Source organism: Branchiostoma lanceolatum, chromosome 7 (genome assembly GCF_035083965.1).
Source record: "Branchiostoma lanceolatum isolate klBraLanc5 chromosome 7, klBraLanc5.hap2, whole genome shotgun sequence".
NCBI classification, from domain to species: domain Eukaryota; kingdom Metazoa; phylum Chordata; class Leptocardii; order Amphioxiformes; family Branchiostomatidae; genus Branchiostoma; species Branchiostoma lanceolatum.
In genome coordinates, this window is record NC_089728.1 from 13,730,669 (window position 1) to 13,742,803 (window position 12,135).

The window sequence follows — 12,135 nt, forward strand, 5'->3', positions numbered from 1 at the left end:
TCTGTCGTCCATTATGTCACCATAGCTAGAAGTCGACTGATTGATTCCGACTGTCTTTTCTTTATCCATCAGCGCTGGCATGTCCAGTAAACAGTCACTACACCAGCTGTGCAAGTGCCTGCCCGGGTACCTGCACGGACGTGGCGGCACCACACCAGTGCCAGATCCCTTGTAAGGAGGCGTGTGAGTGTGACCTCGGCTTTGTCCTCAGCGGTGAAGTCTGCGTTCCACAGGAGCAGTGCGGTTGTCTGAAGGACGGCATCTACTACCCGGTCAGTTCTCCCTTTTTTAAAAATTGCTTGTTAGAGAGTATGCACTGCGTGGTCTCTTGTGCGACCTCTGAAACTCTACCTTTTCTGTTTTGGTAGGAATCGCTAGCTGTCAGAGTTGAGAAAAGTCTCAGAGTTACAGTTGCTAGAGTCATGAGGAATCTGGCTGAGTTGACGATTCCATAACATGTGCCTTTGTCTTGTAGTTGGGCGCTGAATGGAGCGAAGCAAACGGTCAGACTTGTAGCTGTCGTGGACAGAATGATATCAGCTGTCAACAAGTCGTCTGCGAAGATGGCCTCTTCTGGAGCTTGGAAGACGGCACGTGGGACTGTCGCTGCCTACCCGACAGAAATTGTGATGGTGGTGGGTGCTACTTTGAGACTTCTTTGCAAACGTTCAAACCTTCATCCTTTACGTATACCATCTCTTATCTAGTTGTTATCGTTGATGAGATGCCTAACTCAGTTGCTATTCTCCCTTCGTCTCATGCAATAGTACGCGGCCCAGTCGAAGCCATTTGCGTTAGCTGGGGCGATCCTCACTACATCACCTACGACGGAAGGAACCTGAATTACCAGGGTGCATGCACCTACATTCTCAGCAAGGCCAGTCGACAGAGCGACCAACTTCCAGGCTTTGAGATCCAGGCTACCAACGACAGAAGAGGCTCCGACCGTGTATCTTACACAGACAGCGCACGCATATCCATCTATCAACATACTGTCATCTTGGGACAAGGGCGCATTGTGACGGTAAGTCCGCCTGCACAACTTCTTTGGCACTTCTTTTCTCCTTGAAAGACCTTTGTTTCTTAGAAAGCGCGTGTTTGGTTACTTGGTGAACTAAACGTTTGTCCCTCTATTGGTCTCTACAGCTGAACGGCCTGCAGGTCACTCCTCCGGTCCACCTGGCGCAGGGCATCGACATACAATTGAGTGGACCCAACGTCGTGCTCAGCACAACCTTTGGACTCAGGGTGTCCTTCGACGGAAACCATCGCCTAGAAGTCGTCGTACCACCAGTCTACTTCAACACCACACAGGGTCTTTGTGGCAACTTCAACGGCGACAAAACAGACGACATGCTCAAGTCGGACGGAAGCATGGCTATCGATGCCAACGAGTGGGGCAATAGCTGGAAGACCAACACAAGGTGGGTATCGAGGTCTTTTCTGGAGAGACACGATGCCGTCTTTGGGACAAGCACAGAGTATAAAGCTGAGTTCAGAAAAGCGTTTCCTTACGTCTCTACATGTAGCATGAGAAATAAATGGCCTGGCCTGGCTGACCGCTAGACCAGCAAGTAAACTTCTTTCTATGTAGGAAGGTTGGGTCGATTTATCCTGATGTCGTGACAATTATGTTTCAGCTGTCCTGACGAAGTTGTGATCGTCGAGCCTAACTGTGAGCCAGGGCTACAGGCCATCATCGAGAGCGACCAACGCTGTGGCAAGATCATGGAAGACTTCCAGGCTTGTCACAGCCTGGTTGATCCGGGTGTCTACTATGATGCCTGTGTCTACGACGTCTGCGAGTACCAAGGCAGTTTGGAACTGCTCTGTCAGAGCTTGGAGGCCTACGTGCAAGCATGCTCTGCACTGGGAATAGATTTGGGCGATTGGAGAACACCAACAATATGTCGTAAGTACCCAAAGTGGACACTTAGTCTTGGCATGTTCCATATTTCTTACGTCTGTCGTCCATTATGTCACCATAGCTAGAAGTCGACTGATTGATTCCGACTGTCTTTTCTTTATCCATCAGCGCTGGCATGTCCAGTAAACAGTCACTACACCAGCTGTGCAAGTGCCTGCCCGGGTACCTGCACGGACGTGGCGGCACCACACCAGTGCCAGATCCCTTGTAAGGAGGCGTGTGAGTGTGACCTCGGCTTTGTCCTCAGCGGTGAAGTCTGCGTTCCACAGGAGCAGTGCGGTTGTCTGAAGGACGGCATCTACTACCCGGTCAGTTTTCCCTTTTTTTTAAATTGCTTGTTAGAGAGTATGCACTGCGTGGTCTCTTGTGCGACCTCTGAAACTCTACCTTTTCTGTTTTGGTAGGAATCGCTAGCTGTCAGAGCTGAGAAAAGTCTCAGAGTTACAGTTGCTAGAGTCATGAGGAATCTGGCTGAGTTGACGATTCCATAACATGTGCCTTTGTCTTGTAGTTGGGCGCTGAATGGAGCGAAGCAAACGGTCAGACTTGTAGCTGTCGTGGACAGAATGATATCAGCTGTCACCAAGTCGTCTGCGAAGATGGCTTGTTCTGGAGCTTGGAAGACGGCACGTGGGACTGTCGCTGCCTACCCGACAGAAATTGTGATGGTGGTGGGTGCTACTTTGAGACTTCTTTGCAAACGTTCAAACCTTCATCCTTTACGTATACCCTCTCTTATCTAGTTGTAATCGTTGATGAGATGCCTAACTCAGTTGCTATTCTCCCTTCGTCTCATGCAATAGTACGCGGCCCAGTCGAAGCCATTTGCGTTAGCTGGGGCGATCCTCACTACATCACCTACGACGGAAGGAACCTGAATTACCAGGGTGCATGCACCTACATTCTCAGCAAGGCCAGTCGACAGAGCGACCAACTTCCAGGCTTTGAAATCCAGGCTACCAACGACAGAAGAGGCTCCGACCGTGTATCTTACACAGACAGCGCACGCATATCCATCTATCAACATACTGTCATCTTGGGACAAGGGCGCATTGTGACGGTAAGTCCGCCTGCACAACTTCTTTGGCACTTCTTTTCTCCTTGAAAGACCTTTGTTTCTTAGAAAGCGCGTGTTTGGTTACTTGGTGAACTAAACGTTTGTCCCTCTATTGGTCTCTACAGCTGAACGGCCTGCAGGTCACTCCTCCGGTCAACCTGGCGCAGGGCATCGACATACAATTGAGTGGACCCAACGTCGTGCTCAGCACAACCTTTGGACTCAGGGTGTCCTTCGACGGAAACCATCGCCTAGAAGTCGTCGTACCACCAGTCTACTTCAACACCACACAGGGTCTTTGTGGCAACTTCAACGGCGACAAAACAGACGACATGCTCAAGTCGGACGGAAGCATGGCTATCGATGCCAACGAGTGGGGCAATAGCTGGAAGACCAACACAAGGTGGGTATCGAGGTCTTTTCTGGAGAGACACGATGCCGTCTTTGAGACAAGCACAGAGTATAAAGCTGAGTTCAGAAAAGCGTTTCCTTACGTCTCTACATGTAGCATGAGAAATAAATGGCCTGGCCTGGCTGACCGCTAGACCAGCAAGTAAACTTCTTTCTATGTAGGAAGGTTGGGTCGATTTATCCTGATGTCGTGACAATTATGTTTCAGCTGTCCTGACGAAGTTGTGATCGTCGAGCCTAACTGTGAGCCAGGGCTACAGGCCATCATCGAGAGCGACCAACGCTGTGGCAAGATCATGGAAGACTTCCAGGCTTGTCACAGCCTGGTTGATCCGGGTGTCTACTATGATGCCTGTGTCTACGACGTCTGCGAGTACCAAGGCAGTTTGGAACTGCTCTGTCAGAGCTTGGAGGCCTACGTGCAAGCATGCTCTGCACTGGGAATAGATTTGGGCGATTGGAGAACACCAACAATATGTCGTAAGTACCCAAAGTGGACACTTAGTCTTGGCATGTTCCATATTTCTTACGTCTGTCGTCCATTATGTCACCATAGCTAGAAGTCGACTGATTGATTCCGACTGTCTTTTCTTTATCCATCAGCGCTGGCATGTCCAGTAAACAGTCACTACACCAGCTGTGCAAGTGCCTGCCCGGGTACCTGCACGGACGTGGCGGCACCACACCAGTGCCAGATCCCTTGTAAGGAGGCGTGTGAGTGTGACCTCGGCTTTGTCCTCAGCGGTGAAGTCTGCGTTCCACAGGAGCAGTGCGGTTGTCTGAAGGACGGCATCTACTACCCGGTCAGTTTTCCCTTTTTTTTAAATTGCTTGTTAGAGAGTATGCACTGCGTGGTCTCTTGTGCGACCTCTGAAACTCTACCTTTTCTGTTTTGGTAGGAATCGCTAGCTGTCAGAGCTGAGAAAAGTCTCAGAGTTACAGTTGCTAGAGTCATGAGGAATCTGGCTGAGTTGACGATTCCATAACATGTGCCTTTGTCTTGTAGTTGGGCGCTGAATGGAGCGAAGCAAACGGTCAGACTTGTAGCTGTCGTGGACAGAATGATATCAGCTGTCACCAAGTCGTCTGCGAAGATGGCTTGTTCTGGAGCTTGGAAGACGGCACGTGGGACTGTCGCTGCCTACCCGACAGAAATTGTGATGGTGGTGGGTGCTACTTTAAGACTTCTTTGCAAACGTTCAAACCTTCATCCTTTACGTATACCCTCTCTTATCTAGTTGTAATCGTTGATGAGATGCCTAACTCAGTTGCTATTCTCCCTTCGTCTCATGCAATAGTACGCGGCCCAGTCGAAGCCATTTGCGTTAGCTGGGGCGATCCTCACTACATCACCTACGACGGAAGGAACCTGAATTACCAGGGTGCATGCACCTACATTCTCAGCAAGGCCAGTCGACAGAGCGACCAACTTCCAGGCTTTGAAATCCAGGCTACCAACGACAGAAGAGGCTCCGACCGTGTATCTTACACAGACAGCGCACGCATATCCATCTATCAACATACTGTCATCTTGGGACAAGGGCGCATTGTGACGGTAAGTCCGCCTGCACAACTTCTTTGGCACTTCTTTTCTCCTTGAAAGACCTTTGTTTCTTAGAAAGCGCGTGTTTGGTTACTTGGTGAACTAAACGTTTGTCCCTCTATTGGTCTCTACAGCTGAACGGCCTGCAGGTCACTCCTCCGGTCAACCTGGCGCAGGGCATCGACATACAATTGAGTGGACCCAACGTCGTGCTCAGCACAACCTTTGGACTCAGGGTGTCCTTCGACGGAAACCATCGCCTAGAAGTCGTCGTACCACCAGTCTACTTCAACACCACACAGGGTCTTTGTGGCAACTTCAACGGCGACAAAACAGACGACATGCTCAAGTCGGACGGAAGCATGGCTATCGATGCCAACGAGTGGGGCAATAGCTGGAAGACCAACACAAGGTGGGTATCGAGGTCTTTTCTGGAGAGACACGATGCCGTCTTTGAGACAAGCACAGAGTATAAAGCTGAGTTCAGAAAAGCGTTTCCTTACGTCTCTACATGTAGCATGAGAAATAAATGGCCTGGCCTGGCTGACCGCTAGACCAGCAAGTAAACTTCTTTCTATGTAGGAAGGTTGGGTCGATTTATCCTGATGTCGTGACAATTATGTTTCAGCTGTCCTGACGAAGTTGTGATCGTCGAGCCTAACTGTGAGCCAGGGCTACAGGCCATCATCGAGAGCGACCAACGCTGTGGCAAGATCATGGAAGACTTCCAGGCTTGTCACAGCCTGGTTGATCCGGGTGTCTACTATGATGCCTGTGTCTACGACGTCTGCGAGTACCAAGGCAGTTTGGAACTGCTCTGTCAGAGCTTGGAGGCCTACGTGCAAGCATGCTCTGCACTGGGAATAGATTTGGGCGATTGGAGAACACCAACAATATGTCGTAAGTACCCAAAGTGGACACTAAGTCTTGGCATGTTCCATATTTCTTACGTCTGTCGTCCATTATGTCACCATAGCTAGAAGTCGACTGATTGATTCCGACTGTCTTTTCTTTATCCATCAGCGCTGGCATGTCCAGTAAACAGTCACTACACCAGCTGTGCAAGTGCCTGCCCGGGTACCTGCACGGACGTGGCGGCACCACACCAGTGCCAGATCCCTTGTAAGGAGGCGTGTGAGTGTGACCTTGGCTTTGTCCTCAGCGGTGAAGTCTGCGTTCCACAGGAGCAGTGCGGTTGTCTGAAGGACGGCATCTACTACCCGGTCAGTTTTCCCTTTTTTTAAAATTGCTTATTAGAGAGTATGCACTGCGTGGTCTCTTGTGCGACCTCTGAAACTCTACCTTTTCTGTTTTGGTAGGAATCGCTAGCTGTCAGAGTTGAGAAAAGTCTCAGAGTTACAGTTGCTAGAGTCATGAGGAATCTGGCTGAGTTGACGATTCCATAACATGTGCCTTTGTCTTGTAGTTGGGCGCTGAATGGAGCGAAGCAAACGGTCAGACTTGTAGCTGTCGTGGACAGAATGATATCAGCTGTCAACAAGTCGTCTGCGAAGATGGCTTGTTCTGGAGCTTGGAAGACGGCACGTGGGACTGTCGCTGCCTACCCGACAGAAATTGTGATGGTGGTGGGTGCTACTTTGAGACTTCTTTGCAAACGTTCAAACCTTCATCCTTTACGTATACCCTCTCTTATCTAGTTGTTATCGTTGATGAGATGCCTTACTCAGTTGCTATCTCCCTTCGTCTCATGCAATAGTACGCGGCCCAGTCGAAGCCATTTGCGTTAGCTGGGGCGATCCTCACTACATCACCTACGACGGAAGGAACCTGAATTACCAGGGTGCATGCACCTACATTCTCAGCAAGGCCAGTCGACAGAGCGATCAACTTCCAGGCTTTGAGATCCAGGCTACCAACGACAGAAGAGGCTCCGACCGTGTATCTTACACAGACAGCGCACGCATATCCATCTATCAACATACTGTCATCTTGGGACAAGGGCGCATTGTGACGGTAAGTCCGCCTGCACAACTTCTTTGGCACTTCTTTTCTCCTTGAAAGACCTTTGTTTCTTAGAAAGCGCGTGTTTGGTTACTTGGTGAACTAAACGTTTGTCCCTCAATTGGTCTCTACAGCTGAACGGCCTGCAGGTCACTCCTCCGGTCAACCTGGCGCAGGGCATCGACATACAATTGAGTGGACCCAACGTCGTGCTCAGCACAACCTTTGGACTCAGGGTGTCCTTCGACGGAAACCATCGCCTAGAAGTCGTCGTACCACCAGTCTACTTCAACACCACACAGGGTCTTTGTGGCAACTTCAACGGCGACAAAACAGACGACATGCTCAAGTCGGACGGAAGCATGGCTATCGATGCCAACGAGTGGGGCAATAGCTGGAAGACCAACACAAGGTGGGTATCGAGGTCTTTTCTGGAGAGACACGATGCCGTCTTTGGGACAAGCACAGAGTATAAAGCTGAGTTCAGAAAAGCGTTTCCTTACGTCTCTACATGTAGCATGAGAAATAAATGGCCTGCCCTGGCTGACCGCTAGACCAGCAAGTAAACTTCTTTCAATGTAGGAAGGTTGGGTCAATTTATCCTGATGTCGTGACAATTATGTTTCAGCTGTCCTGACGAAGTTGTGATCGTCGAGCCTAACTGTGAGCCAGGGCTACAGGCCATCATCGAGAGCGACCAACGCTGTGGCAAGATCATGGAAGACTTCCAGGCTTGTCACAGCCTGGTTGATCCGGGTGTCTACTATGATGCCTGTGTCTACGACGTCTGCGAGTACCAAGGCAGTTTGGAACTGCTCTGTCAGAGCTTGGAGGCCTACGTGCAAGCATGCTCTGCACTGGGAATAGATTTGGGCGATTGGAGAACACCAACAATATGTCGTAAGTACCCAAAGTGGACACTTAGTCTTGGCATGTTCCATATTTCTTACGTCTGTCGTCCATTATGTCACCATAGCTAGAAGTCGACTGATTGATTCCGACTGTCTTTTCTTTATCCATCAGCGCTGGCATGTCCAGTAAACAGTCACTACACCAGCTGTGCAAGTGCCTGCCCGGGTACCTGCACGGACGTGGCGGCACCACACCAGTGCCAGATCCCTTGTAAGGAGGCGTGTGAGTGTGACCTCGGCTTTGTCCTCAGCGGTGAAGTCTGCGTTCCACAGGAGCAGTGCGGTTGTCTGAAGGACGGCATCTACTACCCGGTCAGTTCTCCCTTTTTTAAAAATTGCTTGTTAGAGAGTATGCACTGCGTGGTCTCTTGTGCGACCTCTGAAACTCTACCTTTTCTGTTTTGGTAGGAATCGCTAGCTGTCAGAGCTGAGAAAAGTCTCAGAGTTACAGTTGCTAGAGTCATGAGGAATCTGGCTGAGTTGACGATTCCACAACATGTGCCTTTGTCTTGTAGTTGGGCGCTGAATGGAGCGAAGCAAACGGTCAGACTTGTAGCTGTCGTGGACAGAATGATATCAGCTGTCAACAAGTCGTCTGCGAAGATGGCTTGTTCTGGAGCTTGGAAGACGGCACGTGGGACTGTCGCTGCCTACCCGACAGAAATTGTGATGGTGGTGGGTGCTACTTTGAGACTTCTTTGCAAACGTTCAAACCTTCATCCTTTACGTATACCCTCTCTTATCTAGTTGTAATCGTTGATGAGATGCCTAACTCAGTTGCTATTCTCCCTTCGTCTCATGCAATAGTACGCGGCCCAGTCGAAGCCATTTGCGTTAGCTGGGGCGATCCTCACTACATCACCTACGACGGAAGGAACCTGAATTACCAGGGTGCATGCACCTACATTCTCAGCAAGGCCAGTCGACAGAGCGACCAACTTCCAGGCTTTGAGATCCAGGCTACCAACGACAGAAGAGGCTCCGACCGTGTATCTTACACAGACAGCGCACGCATATCCATCTATCAACATACTGTCATCTTGGGACAAGGGCGCATTGTGACGGTAAGTCCGCCTGCACAACTTCTTTGGCACTTCTTTTCTCCTTGAAAGACCTTTGTTTCTGAGAAAGCGCGTGTTTGGTTACTTGGTGAACTAAACGTTTGTCCCTCTATTGGTCTCTACAGCTGAACGGCCTGCAGGTCACTCCTCCGGTCAACCTGGCGCAGGGCATCGACATACAATTGAGTGGACCCAACGTCGTGCTCAGCACAACCTTTGGACTCAGGGTGTCCTTCGACGGAAACCATCGCCTAGAAGTCGTCGTACCACCAGTCTACTTCAACACCACACAGGGTCTTTGTGGCAACTTCAACGGCGACAAAACAGACGACATGCTCAAGTCGGACGGAAGCATGGCTATCGATGCCAACGAGTGGGGCAATAGCTGGAAGACCAACACAAGGTGGGTATCGAGGTCTTTTCTGGAGAGACACGATGCCGTCTTTGGGACAAGCACAGAGTATAAAGCTGAGTTCAGAAAAGCGTTTCCTTACGTCTCTACATGTAGCATGAGAAATAAATGGCCTGCCCTGGCTGACCGCTAGACCAGCAAGTAAACTTCTTTCTATGTAGGAAGGTTGGGTCAATTTATCCTGATGTCGTGACAATTATGTTTCAGCTGTCCTGACGAAGTTGTGATCGTCGAGCCTAACTGTGAGCCAGGGCTACAGGCCATCATCGAGAGCGACCAACGCTGTGGCAAGATCATGGAAGACTTCCAGGCTTGTCACAGCCTGGTTGATCCGGGTGTCTACTATGATGCCTGTGTCTACGACGTCTGCGAGTACCAAGGCAGTTTGGAACTGCTCTGTCAGAGCTTGGAGGCCTACGTGCAAGCATGCTCTGCACTGGGAATAGATTTGGGCGATTGGAGAACACCAACAATATGTCGTAAGTACCCAAAGTGGACACTAAGTCTTGGCATGTTCCATATTTCTTACGTCTGTCGTCCATTATGTCACCATAGCTAGAAGTCGACTGATTGATTCCGACTGTCTTTTCTTTATCCATCAGCGCTGGCATGTCCAGTAAACAGTCACTACACCAGCTGTGCAAGTGCCTGCCCGGGTACCTGCACGGACGTGGCGGCACCACACCAGTGCCAGATCCCTTGTAAGGAGGCGTGTGAGTGTGACCTCGGCTTTGTCCTCAGCGGTGAAGTCTGCGTTCCACAGGAGCAGTGCGGTTGTCTGAAGGACGGCATCTACTACCCGGTCAGTTCTCCCTTTTTTTAAAATTGCTTGTTAGAGAGTATGCACTGCGTGGTCTCTTGAGCGACCTCTGAAACTCTACCTTTTCTGTTTTGGTAGGAATCGCTAGCTGTCAGAGCTGAGAAAAGTCTCAGAGTTACAGTTGCTAGAGTCATGAGGAATCTGGCTGAGTTGACGATTCCATAACATGTGCCTTTGTCTTGTAGTTGGGCGCTGAATGGAGCGAAGCAAACGGTCAGACTTGTAGCTGTCGTGGACAGAATGATATCAGCTGTCAACAAGTCGTCTGCGAAGATGGCTTGTTCTGGAGCTTGGAAGACGGCACGTGGGACTGTCGCTGCCTACCCGACAGAAATTGTGATGGTGGTGGGTGCTACTTTGAGACTTCTTTGCAAACGTTCAAACCTTCATCCTTTACGTATACCCTCTCTTATCTAGTTGTAATCGTTGATGAGATGCCTAACTCAGTTGCTATCTCCCTTCGTCTCATGCAATAGTACGCGGCCCAGTCGAAGCCATTTGCGTTAGCTGGGGCGATCCTCACTACATCACCTACGACGGAAGGAACCTGAATTACCAGGGTGCATGCACCTACATTCTCAGCAAGGCCAGTCGACAGAGCGATCAACTTCCAGGCTTTGAGATCCAGGCTACCAACGACAGAAGAGGCTCCGACCGTGTATCTTACACAGACAGCGCACGCATATCCATCTATCAACATACTGTCATCTTGGGACAAGGGCGCATTGTGACGGTAAGTCCGCCTGCACAACTTCTTTGGCACTTCTTTTCTCCTTGAAAGACCTTTGTTTCTTAGAAAGCGCGTGTTTGGTTACTTGGTGAACTAAACGTTTGTCCCTCAATTGGTCTCTACAGCTGAACGGCCTGCAGGTCACTCCTCCGGTCAACCTGGCGCAGGGCATCGACATACAATTGAGTGGACCCAACGTCGTGCTGAGCACAACCTTTGGACTCAGGGTGTCCTTCGACGGAAACCATCGCCTAGAAGTCGTCGTACCACCAGTCTACTTCAACACCACACAGGGTCTTTGTGGCAACTTCAACGGCGACAAAACAGACGACATGCTCAAGTCGGACGGAAGCATGGCTATCGATGCCAACGAGTGGGGCAATAGCTGGAAGACCAACACAAGGTGGGTATCGAGGTCTTTTCTGGAGAGACACGATGCCGTCTTTGGGACAAGCACAGAGTATAAAGCTGAGTTCAGAAAAGCGTTTCCTTACGTCTCTACATGTAGCATGAGAAATAAATGGCCTGCCCTGGCTGACCGCTAGACCAGCAAGTAAACTTCTTTCTATGTAGGAAGGTTGGGTCGATTTATCCTGATGTCGTGACAATTATGTTTCAGCTGTCCTGACGAAGTTGTGATCGTCGAGCCTAACTGTGAGCCAGGGCTACAGGCCATCATCGAGAGCGACCAACGCTGTGGCAAGATCATGGAAGACTTCCAGGCTTGTCACAGCCTGGTTGATCCGGGTGTCTACTATGATGCCTGTGTCTACGACGTCTGCGAGTACCAAGGCAGTTTGGAACTGCTCTGTCAGAGCTTGGAGGCCTACGTGCAAGCATGCTCTGCACTGGGAATAGATTTGGGCGATTGGAGAACACCAACAATATGTCGTAAGTACCCAAAGTGGACACTAAGTCTTGGCATGTTCCATATTTCTTACGTCTGTCGTCCATTATGTCACCATAGCTAGAAGTCGACTGATTGATTCCGACTGTCTTTTCTTTATCCATCAGCGCTGGCATGTCCAGTAAACAGTCACTACACCAGCTGTGCAAGTGCCTGCCCGGGTACCTGCACGGACGTGGCGGCACCACACCAGTGCCAGATCCCTTGTAAGGAGGCGTGTGAGTGTGACCTCGGCTTTGTCCTCAGCGGTGAAGTCTGCGTTCCACAGGAGCAGTGCGGTTGTCTGAAGGACGGCATCTACTACCCGGTCAGTTCTCCCTTTTTTTAAAATTGCTTGTTAGAGAGTATGCACTGCGTGGTCTCTTGAGCGACCTCTGAAACTCTACCTTTTCTG

General features: G+C 50.2%; 1 protein-coding gene across 1 annotated transcript in view; it reads left to right on the top strand.

Moving 5' to 3' along the window:
* Nucleotides 1-12,135, top strand: part of LOC136438374 (uncharacterized) — an 80,698-nt gene that overhangs the window by 37,448 nt on the left and 31,115 nt on the right. The window contains exons 67-97 of the mRNA XM_066433143.1: nucleotides 73-272; nucleotides 476-635; nucleotides 768-1,024; nucleotides 1,147-1,424; nucleotides 1,641-1,831; nucleotides 2,036-2,235; nucleotides 2,439-2,598; nucleotides 2,731-2,987; nucleotides 3,110-3,387; nucleotides 3,604-3,794; nucleotides 3,999-4,198; nucleotides 4,402-4,561; nucleotides 4,694-4,950; nucleotides 5,073-5,350; nucleotides 5,567-5,838; nucleotides 5,962-6,161; nucleotides 6,365-6,524; nucleotides 6,656-6,912; nucleotides 7,035-7,312; nucleotides 7,529-7,719; nucleotides 7,924-8,123; nucleotides 8,327-8,486; nucleotides 8,619-8,875; nucleotides 8,998-9,275; nucleotides 9,492-9,763; nucleotides 9,887-10,086; nucleotides 10,290-10,449; nucleotides 10,581-10,837; nucleotides 10,960-11,237; nucleotides 11,454-11,725; nucleotides 11,849-12,048. Of these exons, the coding sequence (XP_066289240.1) occupies nucleotides 73-272; nucleotides 476-635; nucleotides 768-1,024; nucleotides 1,147-1,424; nucleotides 1,641-1,831; nucleotides 2,036-2,235; nucleotides 2,439-2,598; nucleotides 2,731-2,987; nucleotides 3,110-3,387; nucleotides 3,604-3,794; nucleotides 3,999-4,198; nucleotides 4,402-4,561; nucleotides 4,694-4,950; nucleotides 5,073-5,350; nucleotides 5,567-5,838; nucleotides 5,962-6,161; nucleotides 6,365-6,524; nucleotides 6,656-6,912; nucleotides 7,035-7,312; nucleotides 7,529-7,719; nucleotides 7,924-8,123; nucleotides 8,327-8,486; nucleotides 8,619-8,875; nucleotides 8,998-9,275; nucleotides 9,492-9,763; nucleotides 9,887-10,086; nucleotides 10,290-10,449; nucleotides 10,581-10,837; nucleotides 10,960-11,237; nucleotides 11,454-11,725; nucleotides 11,849-12,048 (6,959 nt within the window). The remainder of the gene's footprint in view (nucleotides 1-72; nucleotides 273-475; nucleotides 636-767; nucleotides 1,025-1,146; nucleotides 1,425-1,640; nucleotides 1,832-2,035; nucleotides 2,236-2,438; nucleotides 2,599-2,730; nucleotides 2,988-3,109; nucleotides 3,388-3,603; nucleotides 3,795-3,998; nucleotides 4,199-4,401; nucleotides 4,562-4,693; nucleotides 4,951-5,072; nucleotides 5,351-5,566; nucleotides 5,839-5,961; nucleotides 6,162-6,364; nucleotides 6,525-6,655; nucleotides 6,913-7,034; nucleotides 7,313-7,528; nucleotides 7,720-7,923; nucleotides 8,124-8,326; nucleotides 8,487-8,618; nucleotides 8,876-8,997; nucleotides 9,276-9,491; nucleotides 9,764-9,886; nucleotides 10,087-10,289; nucleotides 10,450-10,580; nucleotides 10,838-10,959; nucleotides 11,238-11,453; nucleotides 11,726-11,848; nucleotides 12,049-12,135) is intronic.